The sequence below is a fragment of the Rhinopithecus roxellana genome, chromosome 3 (assembly GCF_007565055.1).
Source record: "Rhinopithecus roxellana isolate Shanxi Qingling chromosome 3, ASM756505v1, whole genome shotgun sequence".
In the NCBI taxonomy this organism is placed as follows: domain Eukaryota; kingdom Metazoa; phylum Chordata; class Mammalia; order Primates; family Cercopithecidae; genus Rhinopithecus; species Rhinopithecus roxellana.
The window spans coordinates 173,264,200-173,289,992 of NC_044551.1; the positions used below are offsets into that span (position 1 = coordinate 173,264,200).

A 25,793-nucleotide genomic window follows, 5' to 3' on the forward strand; every position below is an offset into this window, starting at 1 on the left:
CTGCAACCTGCGCCTCCCAGGTTCAAGCAATTCTCCTGCCTCAGCCTCCCGAGTAGCTGGGATTACAGACATGCACCACTACGCCTGGCTAATTTTGTATTTTTTTTTTTTTTTAGTGGAGACAGGGTTTCTCCATGTTGAGGCTGGTCTTGAACTCCTGACCTCAGATGATCTGCCCACTGCGGCCTCCCAGAGTGCTGAGATTTTAGGTGTGAGCCACCGCGCCCGACCGGCAACTAGAGTTTTGAATCCCCAAGGGAATGGATGCTGGCCAAGTCCCCTACTGCTGACCCCCCAAGGTCAATTTCCCAGCAGCTCCAGTGGCTCCCAGGCCTGAGGTTAGGGGTGCCCCCAGGAACAGGCCCCTCTAGGCTCTTTGCTCTTGTGTTCTCATTTACTCTTCTTGAGACATACCTGGTTCACAGATGAGGCAAGTGTCACAGATTGGACCCTGGTCTCTGCATTCGCCTTGGTGGACTCAGTTTCCTCATCTGCAGAGTAGGGTTGGGGAGCTGGGTTAAGGAGGGGTGGCTAAAGTTTTCTCATTTTCCTGAGGTCTGTGATATCAGTTATTTCCCGGGAGGAGGCGGGAGCAACACACTGATCCGTGGGCAGTCAGGAGGGAAGGGGAGGGCCTGGGGGTGGGTCCCCTGCTGGCCTCTGTGTGGCTGACTCTCAGGAAGCCCCCAGCCCCTGCCTGGGCTGACTGGGCCCCTTGGGTGAAGCAGTGCCCCCGGCTGGGAGGGTTGTCCCCACCTCCTCCGGGCTGGGCCCCTCACGGGCACAAGAGGGAGGATTGTTCCCACAGAGGTGCTTGGGCCAGAAAACACAAGTGGCCACTGTGTATCTGCTCACAAGGGTGTGGGCTGAGGCGTTAGTCACTGCCGGCCAGCAGTGGAAGGCTGGGCCGAGGCTCCCCTCATCGTACGCTGGAACCCGGCCTTGCTTCAGCCGGTGGGAGAGACAGACGTCAGAGGTCATAGACAGCCACTTGTTCTTTATGCTATTCCTTGCCTGCCAACTCCCACGTGGGCCTCATATACTTGGACCACCCTTAGCTTTCCAAGACTCACCCACTCCCTAAGATGGCTCTCATCAGAGCGTGGAGAGAGTTGGACATCATTTCACCATCCATCCTCCCCCATATAGGGGGGTGACTGAGGCCCAGACGGGACTTGAAGAATATGCAGGCATCTCTGACAAAACTGTCAGATACATGGAATTTGAACCCACATTGGCCAGAATTCAATTCCTAATCCTTTGAACCTGCTATGTGACCTTGGGCAGGCGACTTCATCTCTCTAAGCATCGGTTTTCTTATATATAAAATCAAGCCCTTAATAGACAGTTGTAAAAGTTAATTGAAGGGATCAAACTGTCTTCTCATGTCCTCTCTCAGCTTTAGCGCCTCAGACCTAGTTTGATTTTCAGGCCTCCTTAGGGGCAGGATGGCTTTAGGCGGGAGGCTAGAAGTCAAGGAGGGCTTGCAGCAATGTCGGCTGTCTCAGCAATTGTTCTGAGAATGCATTTCATTGGCTGACTTGATCACATGCCAATTTTTTTTTTTTTTTTTAAGACAGAGTTTTGCTCTTGTTGCCCAGGCTAGAGTGCAATGGCGTGATCTTGGCTTACTGTAACCTCTGCCTCCTGGGTTCGAGTGATTCTCCTGCCTCAGCCTCCTGAGTAGCTGGGATTACAGGCATGCGCCATCATGCCCAGCTAATTTTTGTCTTTTTAGTAGAGATGGGGTTTCACCATGTTGGCCAGGCTGGTCTCAAACTCCTGACCTCAGGTGATCTACCTGCCTCAGCTTCCCAAAGTGCTGGGATCACAGGTGTGAGCCACCGTACCTGGCCACGTGCCTATTCTTGAGCCAATCACTGTGACCAGATGGAGTGCTGTATTCTGATTGGCCAAGATGAGTTCCTACCCACTTCTAGATATTGTTGTTTAGGGACTGGAAATGAGGGCAGGTTGGCCCCTGCTGAAGAAAAATCAGGGAAGGGTGAATTATGATATGGGAGGGCAGTGATTCCCTCATGCAAATTTTCCTCGGCAGAAACTGCTTGTCTTGTTCACTAGAATTTAGCCAAATAAATAATGGTTGAATGAATGAATAGGGAATAAGCTGCTTCTCGGCAGCGTGGTGTAGTGAACACTAGACCGGGAGTCAGGAGGCCACTGTGACAGCTCACAGTCCTGCTGGATTCCCAGGCCTCAGTCTGCTCGCTTGGGAAATGGGCAGCAAGGCTAAAGGTGTGTTGGCGGATGACATTCTGGCTGCCTGAGCACTCCTCAGCTGTAGGCACTCCCTTGCTGTGAGTGGTTGCTGTTGGCTGTGATTGTCATTTATCTTTTATTTATTTATTTATTTATTTATTTATTTTGAGACGGAGTCTTGCTCTGTCGCCCAGGCTGGAGTGCAGTGGCCAGATCTCAGCTCACTGCAAGCTCCACCTCCCGGGTTTACGCCATTCTCCTGCCTCAGCCTCCCGAGTAGCTGGGACTACAGGCGCCTGCCACCTCGCCCGGCTAGTTTTTCATATTTTTTTAGTAGAGACGGGGTTTCACCGTGTTAGCCAGGATGGTCTCGATCTCCTGACCTCGTGATCCACCCGCCTCGGCCTCCCAAAGTGCTGGGATTGTAGGCTTGAGCCACCGCGCCCGGCCGATTGTCATTGATCTTTAACAAAGGGAGATAGAACCGGGAGTACTGGATAGTCATCAGGAAAGGTCTTTGGGGGAAATGTTTTAGAGCTAAGGGAAGGCTTGAATTTGGATCCAGCCTTCACCCTCCACCCCCACTCGCTCTGTGACCTGAGGCGCATCACCCCACCTGTCTGAATCTTTTTCCTCATCTGTAAACTGGCAATCATATTTGTCTTTAAGGGCTAGATGGAGGATGAAGTGAGAAATTCCATTTCAGTCCCGTCCTGGAACACAGAGAGTACTCAGTGTCAGCTGTTTTTATCATCAGCAGTATTACATCCCCTGTGGCCTCAAGGTGATGGATTGCTGCCTCAATGAGGCTTTGAAAGAATTTAATTTTGGCCAAGTCACTTTTTGGTCCACGGTGCCTACTAACCTCTGTCTGGCAGGTTCTGGTCTCCGTGGAATCTGAGTGAGGTGCTGGGTAGCGGGTGTGCCTTGTGTTGACACTGGCACTGGCTGGGGCCTGGCTGTCTGGTCAATGCTGCCTTTCAGGATGGTGGGCAAGGCAAGGTTTGTGCACTCCCGGACAATGGTCCCCACCTGGGCCTCCTCCACCCTCAGGAGAAAACATCCCTTTTCAGGAAACCCAGGTAAAGGTGACATGTGGCCGTCTTTCCAGCTCTCAGGACTGAAAGATGAATGATTGAAGGGGGGCCGTTGGCCAGCTCAGCATGGTCAAGGTAGTTGCCTTGGTCACTGACCCTGGCTCTAGCCACTCCACTAAGCCCTTAACTTTCCTCTCAGGAAAGGAGCAGAGCTGGCCTAACCTCTCTTCTGGGTTTGGAGAGGAAGGGGAGGAGGAGTAGGAAGAGAAAGAGGAATGTGTGCAGAAGGAAAGGATTCTTTGCCAGACCTCTGGTCGGGATGTATAAAAATCAGCTTTACAAGGAATGAAAAGGCAGGGACACAATCAGTTAAGACTGTGTGTGTGTGTGTGTGTGTGTGTGTGTGAGAGAGAGAGAGAGCGAGCGAGCGAGAGAGCGAGTGAGCGCACTGGATAACTTAATTGATGGGTTGCTAAGGCATTCTAAACAAGCTTTTTTTTTTTTTTTTTTTGAGACAGTGTCTTGCTCTGTTGTCCGGGCTGGATTGCAGTGGCGCAGTCAGCTCACTGCACCTCCACCTTCTGGATTCAAGCAATTCTCCTGCCCCAGCCTCCCTAGTAGCTGGGATTACAGGCACATACACCACCCTGCCTAGCTAGATTTTGTATTTTTAGTAGAGATGGGGTTTTACCGTGTGGGTCAGGCTGGCCCCCAACTCCTGACTTCAGGTGATCCCCCCTCCCCGACCTCCCAAAGTGCTGGGATTACAATCGTGAGCCACTGTGCCTGGCCTAAACAAACTTTCAAAATTGAGTTTAGGGGAGAAGACCCCACAGAGTTAGAGCCACGTGAGCTGGTAAATCCTAGGACAAGGACTGGCTCTGGAAAATGGCCCATCATGAAATTGCCTTCCCTGAACTGGGCTCCTGGGCCCGATACGGGAGGCATCCCAGACTCTGGCATGCAGGGAACTTGGATGGAGGAAGAATGTGGCCACCAAGAGTGTGCACACCTGGGCATGGGACTGCCTTAGTTCCAAGCCCACTCTGCCGCCTCCTTCCTCGGGTACTCTGCCTCAGATCGGTCTCCTCATCTGTCTGTGAGATACTGATAGCACCACATTGTAGGGTGATCCAGGAGATAAATGCACTAACCTATAAGCAGCACAGACTAGTACTGCATAACAAATGACATATTATCATCACTACATGGGATCCTGAGGACTTTGCAGCTCAGTTGATGAAAGAAATATTTGTCTAAACTGAGAATGAGTGTACAGAAAGCAAATGTGCAGAGAAATTGTCTGCTTGCTCTACTCCTCAGTATTTTTTTTATTATTTTTTTGAGACGGAGTCTCACTATGTCACTCAGGCTGGAGTGCAGTGGTGTGATCTCGGATCACTGCAGTCTCCACCTCCTGGGTTCAAGTGATTCTCCTGCCTCAGCCTCCTGAGTAGTTAGGTCTACAGGCGTGCACCACCATGTCTGGCTAATTTTTTGTATTTTTAGTAGAGACGAAGTTTCACCATGTTGGCCAGGCTGGTCTTAAACTCCTGACCTCAAGCCATCCACCCACCTCGGCCTCCCAAAGTGCTGGGATAACAGGCGTGAGCCACCATGCCTGTTGCTTCCTTCCAGAAGTCTCCTTGGTGGGGTTAGGTGCCCTCTCCCTCACCCCATCATAAGCATGCTGTCTCATCACTCTCAGCTAGAGGGCTGTGAGAGGGTCGCTCTGTGTCTGTATTGTGGGCGCCCTGTGCAGGGTGGCCCAGTAGTGCTCTGTTAAGTGTCTGTTGGCATCTGGTCTTAGAGGCTTCTAAGTGGTGGAGATTATAGGGAGACCTTGTATGGTGGCTCAAAGTTTAGAGAATTTTGACGTTAGAGGATCCAGATGCAAATTCTGGTGCCACTCCCCTAGTTCCAATCACATTTCCCCTCTAAACCTGGACTTGCACGTCCATCTGTGGAATGGGGGAAACCTCAAGCCTCAGGTCCCTGTGATGACAGGAATGAATGCGCATTGTCATCCATGGGTACTAGATGTGCAGGAATAACTTGGCCAGCCGGAATTCCCGGTGCAGTCAGGTTCCAGAGTTGTTATGGAAGGCAAGGGTGGAGCATGATCAATATTATCCTTAGGAAGGCGCCGTGGTGGAGACTAAGCTCTAATGTGTTCATCCAGTCCAGAGGAGCTCGTTTTCCCCGTGCTTTGCAGTAGATTGCTGTTTAAGGTCTCCAGATGAGCAGCGGGCTTTTAGGGGCCTTTTTTTTTTTTTTGAGATGGCGTCTCACTCTGTCACCCAGGCTGGAGTGCAGTGCTGCGATCTCAGCTCACTGCAACCTCCACCTCCCAGGTTCAAGCAGTTCTCCTGCCTCAGCCTCCTGAGTAGCTGAGATTACAGGCATGTGCTTGGCTAATTTTTGTACTTTTTAGTAGAGACTTGTTGGCCAGGCTAGTTTGAATTCCTGACCTCAGGTGATCCACCTACCTTGGCCTCCCAAAATGCTGGGATTACAGGCATGAGCCACCGCACCTGGCTAGGGGCCATTTTGTAGGGAAATGTGTTTGTATGTGTTTTTTTTTTTTTTTTTCTTTCTTTCTTTTTTATTTATTTAATATTTTTGAGACAGAGTTTTGCTTTGTTATCCAGTCTGGGGTGCAATGGTGCCATCTTGGCTCACTGCAACCTCTGCCCCCCAGGTGCAAGCAATTCTTGTGCCTCAGCCTCCTGAGTAGCTGGGATTATAGGCGCCTACCATGCCCAGCTGATTTTTTGTATTTTAGTAGAAATGAAATTTCACCGTCTTGCCTAGGCTGGTCTCAAACTCCTGAGCTCAGGCAGTCCGCCTGTCTCGGCCTCCCAAAGTGCTAGGATTACAGGCATGAGCCACTGTGCCCGGCTGTTTTTTTTTTTTTTTCTGTCACCCAGGCTAGAGTGCAGTGGCAGGATCTCAGCTCACTGCAGCCTCCGTCTCCTGGGCTCAAGCGATTCTCCCGCCTCAGCTTCTCAAGCAGCTGGGACTACAGGTTCATGACATCACGCCCGGCTAGTTTTTGCATTTTTTTTTTTTTTGTAGAGGTAGGATTTCGCTCTGTTGCCTGGGCTATTCTTAAACTCATGGACTCAAGCAAGCCACCCGCCTCGGCTTCCCAAATGCTGGGATTATAGGCATGAGCCACTGTGGCCGGCCATGTGTACTTGTTCAACACGAGAACCCCATGCAGCAGAGTGGGTGAGATGCTTGCTGTAGCATTCCCCACTGACGCCCTCGCAGGACCCCTGGGGAGCTGTGGGTCCTCACCTCCCGTTTCCCAGACACCAGCTCCTGTGTGCAATGGGGTGGGATTGCTTGCTCCATTTACATGGTTATTTCTCTCTCTTTTGAATTGTGGTAAAATATACGGAACATCATATTTATCATTTTGGCCAATTGTAAGTGTAAATTTAATGGCATTAAATCATTCACAAGTGTGTAGCCATCACCACTGTCTACACCTCACAGTTTTCATCCTCTACAAAAACTCTGTACCCACTAAACAATAACTCCCCGTTTCCCCTTTCTAACCCCTGGAAACCTCTATTCTACTTTGCACTTCTATGATTTCAGCTACTCTGGCTACTTCTACTATAATTCCACTTCTACTATAAGTGGAATTATACAATATGTATCCTTTTGTGTCTGGCTTATTTCACTTTACATAGTGTTTTCAGGATTCATCCGTGTAGCTTGTGTCAGAATTGCCTTCCTTTTGATTCCTTTTTCTGGTGGAATATTTTAGTGTGTGGCTATACCACATTTTGTTTATGCATTCATTTCTTTTTTTTTTTTTTTTTGAGGTAGAGTCTCACTGTTATCCAGGCTGGAGTGCAGTGGCGTGATATCGGCTCACTGCATCCCCTGCCTCCTGGGTTCAAGTGATTCTACTGCCTCAGCCTCCTGAGTAGCTGGCATTACAGGCGCACACCACCAAACCCAGCTAATTTTTGTGTTTTTAGTGAGATGAGGTTTCACCATGTTGGCCAGGCTGGTCTTGAACTCCTAACTGACCTCAAGTGAGCTGCCTGCCTCGGCCTCCCAAATATTCTTCCATCTATTGATGAACACTTGGGTTGTTTCCACACTTTGGCTACTATGAGTATATAAATAGCTCCCTGAGTCCCTGCTTTGAGCTTTTTTGGGGTGTATACCTATGAGCAGAATTGCTAGGTCCTAGGGTATGTCTATGTTTAACCTTTTGAGAAACCGGCAAACTGTTTTCCACACTGGCTGCACCGTTTTACTTTCCCACCAACAATGCACAAGGCTTCTAACTTCTCCAGTCCTCACCAGCACTTGTTATTTTCCATGTTTTAAAATTATAGCCATCTTAGTGTGTGTGGAGTTTTCTTACCCTCTTACTCCTCAGATAAGGAAGACTTGTTTTGTCTAGGTGACGTGCATCTACGAAACAGTTCCACTGTAACTGGTGGGCACTTCCTCAGACTGCCTTTTCATTCTACTGTTAATACATATGAAATGTTGCAAATAAACACATCAAACATTCCTATTAAAATTTTTTTTTTTTTTTTTGAGACGGAGTCTTGCTCTGTCACCCAGGCTGGAGTGCAGTGGCCGGATCTCAGCTCACTGCAAGCTCCGCCTCCTGGGTTTATGCCAGTCTCCTGCCTCAGTCTCCCGAGTAGCTGGGACTACAGGCGCCCGCCACCTCGCCCGGCTAGTTTTTTGTATTTTTTAGTGGAGACGGGGTTTCACCGTGTTAGCCAGGATGGTCTCGATCTCCTGACCTCATGATCCGCCCGTCTCAGCCTCCCAAAGTGCTGGGATTACAGGCTTGAGCCACCGCGCCCGGCTCCTATTAAAAATTTAAACAAATTTTAGGCCAGGCACAGTGACACACACCTGTAATCCCAGCACTTTGGGAGGCCGAGGTGGGCAGATCACTTGAGGCCAGGAGTTCTAGACCAGCCCAGCCAATATGCTAAAACCCTGTCTCTACTAAAAACACAAAATTTAGCCAGGCGTGGTGGTACACACCTGTAGTTCCAGTTCTCAGAAGGCTGAGGCAGGAGAATTAGCTTGAACCTGGAAGGTAGAGGCTGCAGTAAACAGTGATCATGCCACTGCACTTCAGCCTGGGCGACAGAGTGAGACTGCATCTCAAAAAACAACGAAAAACGTATTTTAAAACAGATTAAAATTTTTTTTTTCTTTCGGGATGGAGTCTCACTCTGTCATCCAGGCTGGAGTGCAGTGGTGTGGTCTCTGCTCCCTGCAACCTCCGCCTCCCAGGTTCAAGTGATTCTCCTGCCTCAGCGTCCCCAGTAGCTGGGACTACAGGCGCATGTCACCACACCCAGCTAATTTTTGTATTTTTGGTAGAGATGGGGTTTCACTGTGTTGGCCAGGCTGGTCTCGAACTCTTGACCTTGTGATCTCCCTGCCTTGGCCTCCCAAAGTGCTGGGATTACAGGTGTGAGCCTCCATGCCCGGCCTCGATTTTAAATTTTAAACAGAGTGAAAGTACCCTTTGAATGCCTCCCTATTTCTGGCCCCTCCCCAGCTTGCTGTCAGGCAGTATCTCTCCTGAGTTTTCCATGCATTCACAGACGCTTGTGAGCATGTATGAAGGCGTAGTTTTCCATTTTTTTATGCAAAAGTATTATGCCATTTTTATTGTTCAATGACTTGGGGTTTTTTTTTGTTTGTTTTTTAGTGACCAACAGTCTTTCCATGTTGGTATTTGTAGAACTGTCTCATTCTTGTATTTTTGTTTATTCCATAGTGTTGTGGGGTGTATTGTACTTATTATTAAGTACAGAAATGATGTGTGGCACTGGCTATTGTTAAGAACAGTGTACGTTCAGCATCTGGACATCCGGCCTCTGTTTTCACACTCATGCAGGGCTCCGGGCTCACGTCCAGAGGTCAGTTTCCTGCCGAGCATGCCTTGTTGACCTCCTGTATCGCCTCTTTGCAGGCCAAGAATAAGGAGACGGGTACTTTGGCTGCGGCCAAAGTCATTGAAACCAAGAGTGAGGAGGAGCTGGAGGACTACATCGTGGAGATTGAGATCCTGGCCACCTGTGACCACCCCTACATCGTGAAGCTCCTGGGAGCCTACTATCACGACGGGAAGCTGTGGGTAAGGCTGCCGCCCCACCTGCCCCGGCTCAGCCCCCGTGGCCTGGTGCTCTGGAGCTAGCCTGGTCCTGAAGTCTTCAGCTCTTTCTCAGCATCTGCTTTGAGGGCGAGGGCTAGGGCAAGGAGATGGTGAAGTAGGGAGCTCCTGGCCACCTGCTCTCCCCTTCCTGTGGTGCCTCCCCCTTTGGAGTAGCACCAGTGATTTGGAGCAGAAAGCTCTACTGCCTGGTCTCGAATCCCAGCCCTGCTGTTTACGAGCTCAATAATCTTAACCAAGTTCCTAACCTCTCCATACCTTAGTTTCTCCATCTGTAAGGTGGGGCTAATAATAGTACCTAGCTCATAGAGTGATTACTGCGATTAAGTGAGTTAATTTATGATACGTGCTTAGAAGAGTGCTGGGCACATGTAAGAGCCCAGTAAGTGTTGGCTGTTTTATTGTTTGTCATAGTAGCACTTCTTCTGCTACTGCTACAGCTGCTACATGGAGATCCTTCTCGATGGCTGTACTAAAGAAGGGGGCTCGACCAGCCTGGGCAACATGGTGAAACCCCGTCTCTACTAAAAATACAAAAATTAGCTGGGCATGGTGGCACGTGCCTGTAGTCCCAGCTATTCGGGAAGCTGAGGCAGGAGAATCGCTTGAACCCCAGAGGCGGAGGTTGCAGTGAGTCGAGATCGCGCCACTGCACTCCAGCCTGGGTGACAGAGCAAGAGTCTTGTTTCAAAAAAAAAAAAAGAAGAAAAAAAGTGGGGGCTCTTTACCAGTCCCCTATTCTCCATCAGCATCCTCACCCTTTGATGAGCAGTGTGGATGCAGCTTCAAGCCCTGTCTTCCAAACTCAGCAACACCCCTCAACTTTTTTTTTTTTTGAGACGGAGTCTCGCTCTGTTGCCCAGGCTGGAATGCAGTGGTGTGATCTTGGCTCACTGCAAGCTCCGCCTCCTGGGTTCAAGTGATTCTCCTGCCTCAGCTTCCTGAGTAGCTGGGATTATAGGCATGCGCCACCATGCCCAGTTAATTTTTGTATTTTTAGTAGAGACGGGGTTTTGCCATGTTGGCCAGGCTGATCTCAAACTCGTGACCTCAGGTGATCTGCCAGCCTCAGCCTCCCAAAGTGCTGGGATTGCAGGTGTGAGCCACCATGCCCAACCCTCTTCATTTTTTTTATTCTTCCAAAGAAATCTATCTTCTGACTGTGCCCTTCTCTGTTGTTGGGCATTTAGGCTATTTCCCTTTTTTTTTCTTTCTTTCTTTTTCTTTTTTTTATTTTTATTTTTTGCTGTTATAAACAACTCTGTGATGGACACCTTTGGATTTGTTTTGTGTTCTTGTCTGAGAGCCTTCTTATGAGATTTTTTTTTTTTTTTGAGATGGAGTCTCACTCTGTTGCCCAGGCTGGAAGTGCAGTGGCGTGATCTCAGCTGACTGCAACCTCCACCTCTCAGGTTCAAGCAATTCTCCTGCCTCAGCCTCCTGAGCAGCTGGGACTACAGGTACCCACCCCCACACCTGGCTGATTTTTATATTTTTAGTAGAGACAGGGTTTCACCATCTTGGTCAGGCTCTTCTCGAACTCCTGACCTCAGGAGATTCACCCGCCTCAGCTGTCCAAAGTGCTGGGATTACAGGCATGAGGCACTGTGCCCGGCGAGAAATTTTAAGATTCTTAAGTGTCTGTTGCCAAACTGGCCTCACAGAGCCACTTTTGATATTAACCAAAGGAGATCTCCCATTGACCCACCCACCCACCCAGCCACCCACTTTCCTGTCCATTCATCTTCCTCTCTGTGTATGCGGCATTTGTTGGACTGCTGACTCTGTACCCATTAAGAAAAATATCTATTATGTTTCTATTCCTGTTATTGATTGTAGCTGGATACCAGGTTCATAACTTTCCCAGGTCCAAAGATACTACTGATAATAGCTAGCATTTATTGAGAGTTTACTGTGTGCTGGGCCTTTTGCTGTGAGTTTCACTTGCATTATGTGGTTTAATCTTCATTCTGTGAGGTTGTTGCTTTTTATCCCATCTTACAAAAGAAAATGAGAAACAAAAAGCTATGTGAGCTGCTCCCCAGGCCACACAGCTAGCAAGTGGCAGAGCTGGAAAACCAGATAGAGCCAAACACAGTTTGTAAGTAGATTGTGACTGTCATGCTGTTACTTAAATAAATACACTAGACTTTTCTGTCCCTAAGTTGTCACTTTGGGCTGGTGCTTTCTCCTCCAGGCCCACTGCTGTGGCCAAGACCATCTCTTACCCTCCTCTTTTGTAGCTGCCCTGACAGCCTGCATTTATTACTTTGTAGAAGACACTACCTCCTCCAATTTGCCATTTAGACACGATGAGATCAAAGAAGGTGGCCCTGGAGCTGGGTAGATAAAGAGGGGAAAGGACGGCAGACAGGAGAGACAGCATGGGCAGCGGTGTGGAGGCATGAAAGGTTCAGCGCGTTTGGGAGATGGCTAGTCTAGGGCCAGGGCAGCAGGTGGTGAAAGATGAGGGTGGTAAAGTAATTGGGGGTCATGTTGTAGAAGGCCCTGCATGCCAAGGTGAAGACTTTGCCCTCAATCTTTTACTGCAGTGGTTCTCAAAGTACAACCCTTGGATCAGCACATCAGCCTCAGCTGGAACTTGATTAGACATGCAGGTCATCAGACCCCTCCTGAGGCCCACTGAGTCAGTAACTTTGAGGTGAGGCCCAGCAATTGGCGTTTTAAGGTAGGGCCCAGCAATCGAAGTGATTCTGATGCTCGTTTAAGCTTGAGAATTACTGTTTTTGGTAATGGAGACCTAGTGGTACTTTTCTGCAGGGGAGAGGCATATTCTGTGTTATAAAAAGAAGTCAGGTTTGAGGACAAGAGAAAAACTTGAGGCAGTTTGAGAAGTGGTAAGAATAGACTAGGCCAGGAGCCCAAGGATGTAATGTGGAACATCATCTGGTCAAGGGAGGCTTCAGAGGAAGGGACATTTGAATGGGGTCTTGCAGGATGCATAGGAGTCCTCTGGGGAGCTAAGAGAAGGAAGAGCAGTCAAAGTAGAGGGACCAGCAAATGGGCAGAAGTGTAGAAGGGAGAAGTCCAGAAATATAGGTTGAAGGATGCACCAACCCTTTGATTTTCCTTCTGTGTGATGGTTCTCAGGCCCATCTTGTGAACAGGCCTGGGCTTCTATGTGGCTCTAGGAGCCAACTTTTCCATGTTGATATCTGGACCTGGGGTCTGCTCTCAGGGACTTTGGGATGAGAAACTGGCTGTTCCCCAAGTGTCTTGGGTGCCTTCTGTGGCCATGGCTGAGACAGACTTTCCCCTGAGTGGGGTGGAGGTCACTCACCACCCCACCCCATGTGCAATTTGACAAGATTAGCTCATTTTTGTTCAGAATTTGTAATCATGGCAAAATCCGTCTGTGCTTCCTTATCACTACTTCCGCTTTTGAATATCAAATGGTGCAAGTTGGAGAAAAACAAGCCAAAATGCTCTAGACCAGTAGAACTATAATGTGAGCCACATGCATCATTTTACATTTCTTTTCTTTCTTTTTTTTTTTTTTTTGTGATGAAGTTTTGCTCCTGTTGCCCAGGCTGGAGTGCAGTGGCACAATCTCGGCTCACCACAACCTCCACCTCCTGTGTTCAAGTGATTCTCCTGTCTCAGCCTCCCGAGTAGCTAGGATTACAGGCGTGTGTCACCACGCCTGGCTAATTTTGTATTTTTAGTAGAGACAGGGTTTCTCCATGTTGGTCAGGCTGGTCTTGAATTCCCGACTTCAGTTGATCTGCCTGCCTTGGCCTCCCAAAGTGCTAGGATTCAGGCGTGAGTCACTGCGCTCGGCCTATGTGTATCATTTTATATTTCTAACAGCCACATCCAAAAGAGCAAAAGGAAACAGATGAAATTAATTTCAATAATATAATTTATTTAACCCAGTATATAAAAATATGATCATTTTGACATGTGATCCATATAAAGAGTTATTGAGCTGTTTTACTTTTTTCATTCTAAGTCTTCAAATCCAGTGTGTATTTTACACTTTTAGCACATCTCAACTCCGTAGCTAAATTTTCATCAGAAATCCTTGATCTGTATTTAGATGTCTTTTTTTTTTTTTTTTTTTTTTTTGAGACGGAGTCTCACTCTGTCGCCCAGGCTGGAGTGTAGTGGCCAGATCTCAGCTCACTGCAAGCTCCACCTCCCGGGTTTACGCCATTCTCCTGCCTCAGCCTCCCGAGTAAGCTGGGACTACAGGCGCCTGCCACCTTGCCCGGCTAGTTTTTTGTATTTTTTAGTAGAGACGGGGTTTCACCATGTTAGCCAGGATGGTCTCGATCTCCTGACCTCGTGATCCGCCCGTCTTGGCCTCCCAAAGTGCTGGGATTACAGGCTTGAGCCACCGCGCCCGGCCTTTAGATGTCTTATAGTCGAGAAAGGTAGATTCACATACCCAAATTGTTCCAATATTCTTAAACGTTTCCCAGTGACTGAACCAAGTCTCAGTTTTCAAATTTAAATGAATTAGAAGAGAATGGAATAATATATTTAGGTCTCTACCCTCGCCACATTTCGAACACTCAGTAGCACGTGTGTTAGTGCCTCCTGTATTGGACGGCATAGACAGTGAAACTCTAGATGATAGCCAGGGCCCAAAATGAATGACTGCAAGAAGGTCTGGGCTGACCTCGTGAATGTCCTCTGCTCATAACTACCCCCATCCTCCACCCCCAGCCCTGAGCCAGATTTTGGCCTCTGGGCAAATCTTTCAAGGGCGAGGTGGGGAGCGGTGGTCTCTTTTCCACTGTGTATTACAGGAGCGAGAGTGAGTTCTTCGGGAAGAAAAGCTCTGGTGTCTGGCATTTGGCCCATTTCTGAATGTACATATTTCCACTATGGTCAGTTTCAAGCTGCCAACTCGATGTCGCTAACAGAGTTGGGAAGGCCCCTGGCCTCACAGAGCTCAAAGTCTAGTGGCAGAAACAGATGGTATGAAAGCCAGTGAAGAAGTAGATGAGAGGACTTGGGCAAGTGACAAGTGAGTGGAAGAAAACTCAGTGGGGAGATGCAGTAGGCATTCCTGGGTAGGGTCAGGAGCAGGTGCTGTAAACATGATGGACAGAGAAAGCCTCTGTCATGAGGTGACATTTTAGCTGAGAGCCAAAAGACCAAGTGGAGGCAGACCTCCAAATGTGTGGGGGCAGAAAAGTGCCAAGTAGAGGGAATCGGAAGTGCACAGGCCCTGAGGCAGGAGCCTGCAGAGGACCCCACAGAAGGTGTTGTGGCTGGCGCGTGGTGGAGGGAGAGCGGCAGAGTAACGTGAACCGAGGCTAGACTGTCCTCGGCACATGCTGCTGAGAAGCTGCTAAGTGGAAGGCCCCGTTGTAGGGGCTGGGGATTCATCAGTGAGCAAGGGGAGACGGTCCTCATCCTCATGGAGCCTCCAGTCTACATGCGGGAGACAGCTAACAGCTCATGAACACAGAACTCCAGCAGTGATCAGGATGGATATAATATCAGGTAGTAGGCCGGGCGTGGTGGCTCACACCTGTAATCCTAGCACTTTGGGAGGCCAAGACGGGTGGATCACCTGAGGTCAGGAATTCAAGACCAGCCTGGCCAACATGGTGAAACCCCGTCTCTACTAAAAATACAAAAATTAGCCAGGTGTGGTGGCGGGCGCCTGTAGTCTCAGCTACTTGGGAGGCTGAGGCAGGAGAGTTGCTTGAACTCAGGAGGCGGAGGTTACAGTAAGCCGAGATCTCACCACTGCACACCAGCCTGGGTAAAAGAGTGAGACTCTGTCTCAAAAAAACAAAAAGCAAAAAAACCAAAAACAAAATTGGGAGGTGTGTTCCAGGGACAAGACAAGCCACTTTGGTTGTGGGCCAGGGGACGCCCCTCTGAGGAGGTGGTGTTTGAGAGGGAGCGGTCGAGGGAAGATCAGGAAAACTACCAGTGTGAAGGCCCAGAGGCCAGAGCATGCCTACTGCCTTCAGAGACATTGAGGGGGCCAGGGTGGGGCGGTAGGAGCCGGGGTCAGGGGTGGAGTTGTGGCCTCACTGTAGGTGTTGGGAAACCTCTGGGGTTGTTGAGCCGGGTACCCTGCCCTCCCCGCAGCTATTAATGGGATCATTCTCTGACTCTGCTCTCCTCTTCCCTGCCACGTGGTGGAGGAACTGGATCCAGTCCTGGTTCTTGGCACTAACTGGGATTTTAGCTCATCTCTGAGTGTCTGTTTCTTTATCTCTGAAACGGGGACCATGATGATAAAAACCCTGCCTGTAGCATTGAAGGATTAAGGGGGAAGTGCAGGTTGGATGCAGGCAGCAGTGTCTGGTGCAGAGTGGGTGCGTGGGAAATGCCACTGTCCCTGTCTCCCCTCTCCCCCAGCTCTGTCTTCTCATTCTCACTACCCCCTCTGAGTCCTCCATTTCCTGCAGCCCCTTCTCTTCTGGCTTCTCCGCCTTTGACCTGGTGAACTTTTCTGAGGCTTTGCTGTCATCGTGTCACCCCCAAATGATAAGAAAGGTGATGTCAGGATGAGGGTGGGTGAGGACATCAGCTGAGAGTGAGGAAAGCGCCCCTACCCACCCTGGAGACCCAGCACAGGTCACGTTCAAAAGTTTGTGTATCCCAGGCTTTCCCTGGTCAGACGCTTTTTTCAGCAGGTTTATCTGCCCAGGCATCTGCCTCACTGTTGACTACTGAGGCAACTAGTCCTTTGCTTGGCATTGAAGGCCCTGGAGCCTTGGAGTCTTCCTGGGTGTTTCCTGTGGATAGAAACTTGCTGTTCTCGCCTCTGAATATCAGCAATAACAGTGTGCTCTATGAGACCCTCTTGGGGCCGGGCATAATGGCGTGGGCCTGTAATCTCAGCATTTTGGGAGACTGAGACAGGAGGATCATTTGAGCCCAGGAGTTTGAGACCAGCCTGGGCATCACAGGGATACCCCCTCTCTACAAAAAATGAAAAATTATCTGGATGTGGTGGTGTGCACCTGTGGTCCCAGCTGCTCAAGAGGTTGAGCCTGGGAGGTGGAGGCTGCAGTGAGCCATGATCACACCACTGCACTCAGCCTGGGCAACAGAGCAAGATCCTGTTTAGAAAAAAAACAGGCTGGGCACGGTGGCTCACGCCTGTAATCCCAGCACTTTGGGAGGCTGAGGCAGGTGGATCATGAGGTCAGGAGATCGAGACCATCCTGGCTAACATGGTGAAACCCCGTCTCTACTAAAAATTCAAAAAAATTAGCTGGGCATGGTGACAGGCACCTGTAGCTCCAGCTACTCAGGAGGCTGAGGCAGGAGAATGCTGTGAACCCGGGAGGCGGAGCTTGCTGTGAGCTGAGATTGCACCACTGCACTCCAGGCTGGGTGACAGAGTGAGGCTCTGTCTCAAAAAAAAAAAAGAAAAGAAAAGAAAAGAAAAGAAAAAACATAGAGCTTCATAGGCTTGCGTCTTCCAGACTCATTCATTCTCCTCTCTACCTCCTTAATAGTTTATGTATATATTAAGGTGACTCACTTTTCAGAAACTGAATATATTTATTTAAAAAGAAACCTTCATCTTCCTCCCTAAATGGAAAACTAGGACCCACTTGCCATAAACAGAAATAAAAGAAAATGAACGGATTCTGTTGAGTAATAGCCTGATCCTTTTGCCTGCCAAAGCCTTCAGCCTTGGCACAGCCCTCCTGGGAGAGTGTCAGGATGGGGCTCTGTAGTGTGTCAGTGCCAGCTAGATGTGGAAGGGTGAGAGGAAACTGAGGAGGACTACTTTTGGCCGTGGTCCCGTGTGGAGCCCCCAAATTCACCTCCTGATCTTAGGGCCTCTACTGGGGGACATGCCCCAAGATGGGGCCATTTGGGCCAGGCCCCACGAGGTCATGCTTGCTTGGGGAAGGTCTTCTTGGGGATGAGGTGATGAGGGTCAGGGTGACTTATCCAGGATCAGTTGGCGGGGGACACAGTCTGGTCTCGGACCCACCCCTCCCGATCCTGAGGCCAGTGGTCTTGCCCCCACTGGCTTACTTCTCGACTTTCACTGTCTATACCTGGGCCACAGTGTTTTCAGCTGCAGAATCCTCTTCTGTTGAAATAAATGTAGAAGTCCTTGTGGGCCACAGAGAAAACAGCACAGAGATACTGCCTTACTGCCTAAGTTGGGGTACCAGGCCTCCTCCCAGCCCCCACTCCTCCAGCCCGCACTCCTGCAGTGGTCCCCAGAGCAGCTCCTGATGTTTTGGGCTCTGGTCTGTCCTGGGGTTCCTCAGCCTTGGCACTGTGGACATTCTGGGTGGGAAGACTCTTAGCGGTGGGGCTGTCTTGTGCTTTCCAGGTTGTGCAGCATCCCTGGCCTCCACCTACTAGGTGCCAGTACCATCTTCCACCGTAGTTGGTACAATCAAAAGTCTCTCCAGATGTTGCTGAATGTTCCCTGGGGGATAAGGTCACCCTGGTTGAGAAGCACTGCTCCCTGCCACTCACAGCCTTTTGCTGTTGGGGGTGGCAACATGTCTACCACGCCATGGCCCCCGACCTATGTGTATGAACCCTTAGAGCAAGGTCATCAACTGAGCCAGATCAGGGCTGCAGCCGCTATTTTGTTTAGTGTGCATGATGTTTTTAGAAATTTGTTGCTAACATGTTGTCAGATTCCACGTAAAATCCTGGCCTCTGACTTGCCTTGAACGATCTGGAGATGTTTCTGCATGGTAGCAGCTGCCTGGGGCTGAACAGCCACTGCCTGTCAGGCAGATGTGCCCTCCAGTTAGCCTCAGACCTCACCACTCCCTAACGTGCCCCAATACTGAGGCTGAGGGCTGTTTGTCATTGGTGTGTGCCATGTGCTATTTTTCTTGTTGTAAAATTAAAATGAAATGAAATGTTTCTCACCCCATATCTCCATCAAAACTGAGGAAAGTAGGTAATGAAGAGTTCCGGAAAAGTGTGTTAGAAGACATTTGTTTTCCTATAGGCAGCCTGTAGTACACTTACAAGTTAGCTACCCTGGAGGACATTTAACCAGGACTCCTGGCCTGGGGAGTCCAAAAATAGGCTAACGAGGGGCCTGTGAACTTCTGAACATGTATGTCAAGATGTGTATGTGTGTGTTCAGGAGGTGATGGTTGTGGGGGTGAGAGGCAGGGGCCCAGAAATGGTGCCAGATCTTCGCTTTGAAAAATGCAAAGGTAGGCCGGGCGTGGTGGCTCACACCTGTAATCCCAGCACTTTGGGAGGCTGAGGCAGGTGGATCACGAGATCAGGCGTTCGAGACCAGCCTGGCCAATATGGTGAAACCCCGTCTCTACTAAAAATACAAAAATTAGCCGGGTGTGGTGGCAGCTGCCTGTAATCCCAACTACTCGGGAGGCTGAGGCAGAATTGCTTGAACCCGGGAGGCGGAGGTTGCAGTGAGCCAAAGATCATGCCGTTGCACTCCAGCCTGGGTAACAGAGTGAGACTCTGACTCAATTAAAAAAAAAAGAAAAGAAAAACGCAAAGGTCAGCCTCTGGAGCCTGCAGGTTTGCAGTCCCTCTCCTGCCTGCCACTTACTGTGAGACCAGAGCCAGTTCCTTCTGTCCTTGTGTCTCAGTTTTCTCAACTGTAAAATGGGGATCTTCATAGTAGTGCCTGTAGGAATAATTGAGCTAATAGTTGTTTACAAATAGAAAAGGTCTACAGCAGGGCTGGGCACACAGAAAAGCTTTGTTAAGTATCAGCTGTCACCTTCATCGTGCCTCTCCTTTTGCTTTCTGTTCTCCTTGCCCTGGCATGGGGCCTGGCGTGAAATCTGTCCATGGTAGATGTGCATTGGTGAGTTGAAAGGAGACAGGACGTGCCTGCCCTTGGTGGGGCAGGGGTCTGTTGAGAGCAGCCGAAGTCCCTTTAGGGTGACCCAGCCCAAGAACGCTCCCTAAGACTTCCTAATGAGGAAGTTGGCTGGCACCGTGGTTACCCTCCCTGAAGGAGTGACTGTGGGCCTTTCTCAGTGTGACTTCTTGCCTCAAACTGAGCATTCTGCAAAGAGGAAGTACTGGTACCAGGATCAAGAGCAGGGCATGGACGGGATGGGCCTGCTGTCCACATGTGTCCCCACATGACCACATGTTGCTAGCCAGGGTTTCTGTGGCTTGTCGTCCTGGGCTCAGAGGCCAGCCCTTGGTCACCAACAGAGATTGCATATCTGACCTCAAAACAGCCAAAACTGTAAAGAGAATGTGACACCCAGAAGTAGCTGACAGTGCTGTGTGTTTTAGAAAGTTACTCAGTATGGCAGAAGGTATTCAGGGCTGGAGTCAGGAGACTTGAGTTCTTCTTTCTTTCTTCCTTTCTTTCTTTTTGAGATGTTGTTTTGCTCTTGTCACCTGGCTGGAGTACAGTGGCGCAATCTCGGCTCACTGCAACCTCTGCCTCCCAGGTTCAAGTGATTCTCCTGTCTCAGCCTCCCAACCAGCTGGGATTACAGCCTGTACCACCACACCCGGCTAATTTTTGTATTTTTAGCGTAGATGGGGTTTCACCATATTGGCCAGGCTGTTCTTGAACTCCTGACCTCAGGTGATCCACCCTCCTCAGCCTCCCAAAGTGCTGGGATTACAGGCGTGAGCCACCGCGCCCAGCCCAGGAGACCTGGGTTCTGCCTGGACCTGGGACCAACTAGCTGTGTGACCCCAGACAAGCACCGTCCCTTTCCTGGGCCCTGTTTCCTGATTCCTAGCTCTAAGGGCGTGGAAGGGGGGATGCCAAGGAGGTCTTTCAACAGAGTCTGCCCATTTTATCCTATCCCTTGTATCCCCTGCAGTTCTGAAGTCTGGATCTGTGGTCACCTGGCCCGGGGCAGCCCTTTTTGGCAGTTTTGGGTGCCAGGACCCTTTCCATGGGCTGTGGGGACCTGATCCTCCTGGGGCTCCCCGGCACTCACCAACCCCTGCCCTCTGCCTATATTGGGCCTTTGGGGCACCTGGTTGTTGGGACGCGCACACACACACACACGCACACACACAGGAGTACTTTGTAAAGCACTTTAAAGTGTGCACAGGCTCTGCAGCCCTGGAGGTGGGTGCATTATTACTCTATCGACATGCCCATTTTACAGAGGGGATGCCCTAAGGCTCAGGGAGAAAAGTTGGGGAGGAGGCTGGCAGCTCCTTGGCCCAGAGGGTGAATCAGGAGGCAGGGGGTGGTGACAAAAGGAAGGAGGCAGCAACATGATGACATGGATAGTTGGCCTCGTCAGGAATGTTTTCTGGGCTAGGCCTGTGCCAGGTGGGCTCTTTCTTGACCATCTCACCAAATCCTCCCAGTTCTGTGGGATGGAGTTTTGTCTGCTTGCTTCTCTCTTGCTCTGTCGCCCAGGCTGGAGAGCAGTGGCACAATCTCAGCTCACTGCAACCTCTGCCTCCCAGTCTGAAGCAGTCCTCCCTCCTTAGCCTCCCAAGTAGCTGGGATTACAAGCATGTGCCACCACACCCAGCCAATTTTTGTATTTTTTGTATAGACAGGGCTGGTCTCCAACTCCTGGACTCAAGCGATTTGCCTGCCTCAGCCTCCCAAAGTGCTGGGATTATGGGCGTGAGCCACCATGCCTGGCCTGAGGTTGAGATGTTGTCACCCCCATTTTACAGATGTGAAGACCAAGGGTTAGAAAGGTGGAGTGGAGTGGCTCGTCCCACATGTCATAGCCAGGCTCCAGCCCAGGTCTGCCTAGCTCCCAAGCCTTCTCTCCTGCCCCCTGCAGTGCCCCTCTCTGGGTACCAGGCTCTGGGCATCACTGGGAACAGTTCAAAGGACAGTCTGTGACCCCCACCCTTCCACTTGAGGAGCCATTGTCTGGCAGAATGTTTTTTGGCAGGGTTTGGTGGTGAGGAGGCCTGTGCCAGGGGACCTGTCCAGCTGCTCCCTTGGGCAGTGACCCTGTGGGTGCGGCTGGTGGCCCACAGCAGATGGAGTTGTGAAGCAGCAGGTGGATAACTGAGGGCTTTGCTGGGATCCTGCTGTTGGAACAGCCGGCCTGGGCTGTCTGTGTCATATACACAGGAGCAAGGGTGATTGTCATTCCGGGATTTGCCCACTGTGTCACCAGGCATCTCCATGTGGCCCTTCCTGTCAGGTCAGTGCACCATCTGACTGTGTCCTTCCCCTGTGGCAGTACTCTCCGGGCCCCTCCCAGCCCTGCTTCCCTCCGCCCCTGACCCTGTCACTCACACCCTCATTCCTTCAGTTGATCATGCACAGAGTGGGATTGGAATCTGGCTGCACCCTGTCCTGCTGTGTGACTCTGGACACGCCTCTTCGTGCCTCTGAGCTCCAGGCTCCTCAGCTGGACATCGGGGATGATGGTGCTGGCAACCACAGTGTGTCCAGGGTTGGAAACCCAGCTGGCAGACAGCAGCAGTGTAGGAGGGTCCCAAACCTGCTTGTGGCTTTCACGGTGTGACTCCAAGCCAGGCATCTTAACTAGCGGGACAGGCGTGTCGCTCATAGTCCATATCAGCCAACAGATGTGTGAACCACACCCACAGGCTACGCGGACGGCAGGTGTGAAACGATCACATGTATATTGGTTTTCATCCACAGTTCCCGGCTCATAACTCCCATAGCCCTCGTTACAATGTTTTGTTATCATGGTGGGTGAGTTAGGACTCAGGAGCAGGCCTCAGGAAACAGCCTCTCTCTCTCTCTCTCTGACCTTCTCCTGTCACCTGTCACCTGCCTAAGGCAGGACTCTAATCCGATTGTGGGTCAAGTGACTGATTCCAGAGGGGTCTTAGAGGAAGGAATGCCACACAGAGAGGCCAAGAAAAGTCTGAGGCTGGGCGTGGTGGCTCACGCCTGTAATCCCAGCATGTTGGGAGGCCGAGGCGAGCGGATCACGAGGTCAGAAGTTCGAGACCACCCTGGCCAGTATGGTGAAACCCCATCTCTACTAAAAATACAAAAAAATTAGCCAGGCATGGTGGCATGTGCCTGTAGTCCCAGCTACTTGGGAGGCTGAGGTAGGAGAATGGCTTGAACCCAGGAAGTGAAGGTTGCAGTGAGCCAAGATGGCACCACTGCCCTCCAGCCTGGACAACAGAGCAAGACTCTATCTCAAAAAAAAAAAAAAAAAAAAGTCTGAGCAGCAGGGCTTGTTGGGTTTAGACCATGTGCTTTTTTTCCAATCACATCGCTATATACGGTTGTCAGTCATGCCTGTGTAATGAAATCTCCATAAAATCCCAAGAGGATAGGGTTCAGGGAGCCTCTGGACAGCTGGCCAGGTGGAGCTTCCTGGAGGGTGGTGTGCCCAGGGAGGGCGTGGAAACCCTGTGCCCCTTCCCCCAGCCTCACCATCCACATCCCTTCATCAGTATCCTTTGTAATATCTTCTATAATGAATCAGTAAACATAAGTAAATGTTTCCGTGAGTTCTGTAAGCTGGTTCCAGCAAATTAACCAAACCCAAAGCAGGGGTCTTGGGAACCCCAACTGGAAGCCAGTATCTCAGAAGGTCCAGAGGCCTGGACTTGCAACTGGTATGTGGGGTGGAGGGGCACAGTCTTGAGGCCTGAGCCCTCAGCCTGTGCGATCTGATGCTGTCTCCCAGTAGATAGTGTCGGAATTGAATCGGAGAACACACAGCAGGTGTCCGCTGCATGTGTGTGGGGAAAACCCCCACATTTGGTCACAGATGTCTTCTGTGTTGATGACTGTGCTGTGAGAACAGAGGAAAAACAAGGTTTGAAAGTTATTCTTCAACAGCAAGCTTTTTGTACTATATACATTGGTGTGGCCCTTTATACATCCACACCTTTCATGTAAGAATCTAGACGTCTGACTTGGCCTGAAGGATCAGCGGCTCTGGCCCCACGGGCCCTATTCCCTCACATGCTCTGTGCGCCAGGCTGGGTGTGGCTGCCCCTCTACATCGGCACACGCTCCCTGGTTTGCCCTGCCCCGGCCAGGTGATCCCTCTGGATGCATGCTCCTTCCTGGTACGAGATAGGAGCAGATGATTCCAGTGCTGCGGGAAGGAGTGTGGAGACATGGGAGGTGCGGGGGGCTGTGGGGCTGTGTTACATTTTCCTTGTGTTTCTTGAGCTGCTTCTTTCTTCCTGGACTTGGGGGTGGGTTGTCTCTGGTGGAATCTTTAGCACTTGCAGCTGTCGTGGCCTCTGTCCCCATCATGATAACACCTACCTGTGTCTGGCATTCCACATGCATGATCATGTGATTGGCCTCCCACCTCCCTCGGGTAGACAGGATAGCAGTGATTCACTCAGTCATTCATTCACTCACCAACACACGTTTCCCCAGGGAGTACCGACTGTGTGCCAGGCAGTTTAGGTGCTGGGGCACAGACACAAAGGCCTGCCCTCTGGAAATTGGAAATTTACATTCTACAGGGGGCGGGGAGGAGAGGGAGGTAGACAACAGACAATAAAAGTAAGGCGTATAGTATATGAGTTGGTGACGTGTGCTGTGGACAACAGATGGACGCCACGCAGTGTGTGTGTTCACGCAGTGTTTTATTGTCCTGTGGGAGGTGTGAGCTTGCCCAGGACACCTGTTGCTTCTCCAGCCTTGCACGGGGCCGGCGCTGGTGCAGGGCTGTCTCTAAGCGTGGTGATTTCGGTTTCCAGCATGGACACAGCATGGGCATGCTACTGAATGGCTGTGCTGTACTCACTGGACGCTGGGTTCTGAGCTACAGGCTTTCCCTGTGTGATCCCATGTGATCCCAACCAGGGAGGCAGCCTCTGCCATCACCCCCACTTTATAGATGAGCAAACTGAAGCTTGGATCTCCGAAGTTACTTGTCCCAAGGTCATTCTGTTAGTGTCTGGCCAGAATTGGGACCCAGGTGTGTCTGGCCCCAGAGTGGAAACCCAGTGCTCACCTTGGTTCACGCGGGTACTTTGGTTCTTTGGAGACGTATGTCCCTTGAGTAATGAATCCGGGAAGGCTGGGGTTGCCCTTAGGGAAGTGGTTCTTCCCTGGCTTTCTGAGCGGGCTCTGAGCGGGCCAGCGCGTGCTCTGCCTGTAGTGGCCACCGTCCCGCACTGCCACCCCCTCTCTTGGTTTGAGTCCTACCTGTCCCTCAAGGATCAACTCAAAGGTTACAAAACCTTTAGCAATTTGAGTTGAATGTGCCACCTTCCAGCAGCTTGTGTGCTTTTCCCTGTCCCTTCTTATGTTTGTCCTGGGTTTTGTGAGTCCATCTCCTGACCTCCTCCCTGGGGGTCACTTCCCTCAGGGCAGGGGCATGGGCCTGGCTCCTTCCCCTTTGTGTCCAGCACTGTTCTTAGCAGAGCTGGCTTTAGAGAACAGTGGCCAGAGAGACAGACGGTCAAATGGATGAAAAATGTCCCTGCAGACACACAACTGCCTTTGCCTCTTTGCTAGGGCTGAAGTCCGTTTAGCATCTACACAGAGTCTGATCTTAGCCCTGATCTTGGCATTTCTGGAAGATGGGATGGACTCAAGCTCAGGGGACTTTGACCCCAGAGCCAGTGCTTGTGACCTGTGGGCCACATAGTACCCAAGGGAGTTAGGCCCCCTGAAATGGGATTGCCTTGGTTCCATCCTGAGGTGCCTTGGGACTTGGGCACGCATGGTTAGGTGTGGAACCACCTGAGTCTCTGCATCTGTAAAAGGAGTGGGGTGTATCTAAGTCATCCCTGAGATGATCCCTCCCCTTTGCCTTGGCAGGACTCCCTCCACCCCGCCCCCTGGCACGTACACACTTAGGAACCTGAAGGTCACTCCCTCTGTTCCAGATGCCCTTGCCCATGGGTGAACTCAGTTCACCTGCTCAAGGGCAGCCCTCATTCCTTCCCCAGGCTTCCTTCGAATGTGGTGGGTGGTGGGTGAGGCCGGGGGTGGAGGAACATGGCCAGCCCAGCGTTCCTGGGAGGCCTGGGGGTGTAGGCTGCCTCGTCAATGGCAGCATTGTTTGTCCTGGAGCTCAGAGATGGGGAGATTCTGCGACTCCACCCACAGCAGCTGGCTGCTGATATGCTGAGGACATTTCTGGGTTGACTGTTGTGTTTTTTGGTGTCTGCCTCCAGGGACTTGCTTCGCAGGCGGAGGCCTTGGTTGGATAACTTTTGGCTTCTGGGCTGTATCGGGGAGGCTAAGGAAGTTCCCAGCACCGCCCCACTGACAGCAGGGAGGCCTGGGGGGCTGATGGCCTTGCCTACCTCTGTTTCCGCAGGAAGAAACAAGCCCAGAGAGGGAAAGCGGCTTGCCCATGGCTACACAGTTAGGCTGTCTATGTGTCTTGGAGTAGGACTAGCCTTGGTCTGCACCCTGGTTCTGTCACTTATGAGCTGAGTGGCTTTGGGGAAGCCCCTTCCCCACAAAACCTCAGTTTCCCCATCTGTAAAACAGGAATATATGTAGTTGCTCA

General features: G+C 50.7%; 1 protein-coding gene across 1 annotated transcript in view; it reads left to right on the plus strand.

Moving 5' to 3' along the window:
• STK10 (serine/threonine kinase 10) overlaps positions 1–25,793 on the plus strand; it is a 153,707-nt gene that overhangs the window by 22,994 nt on the left and 104,920 nt on the right. The window contains exon 2 of the mRNA XM_010373315.2: positions 9,238–9,402. Coding sequence (XP_010371617.1) covers positions 9,238–9,402 — 165 coding nt within the window. The remainder of the gene's footprint in view (positions 1–9,237; positions 9,403–25,793) is intronic.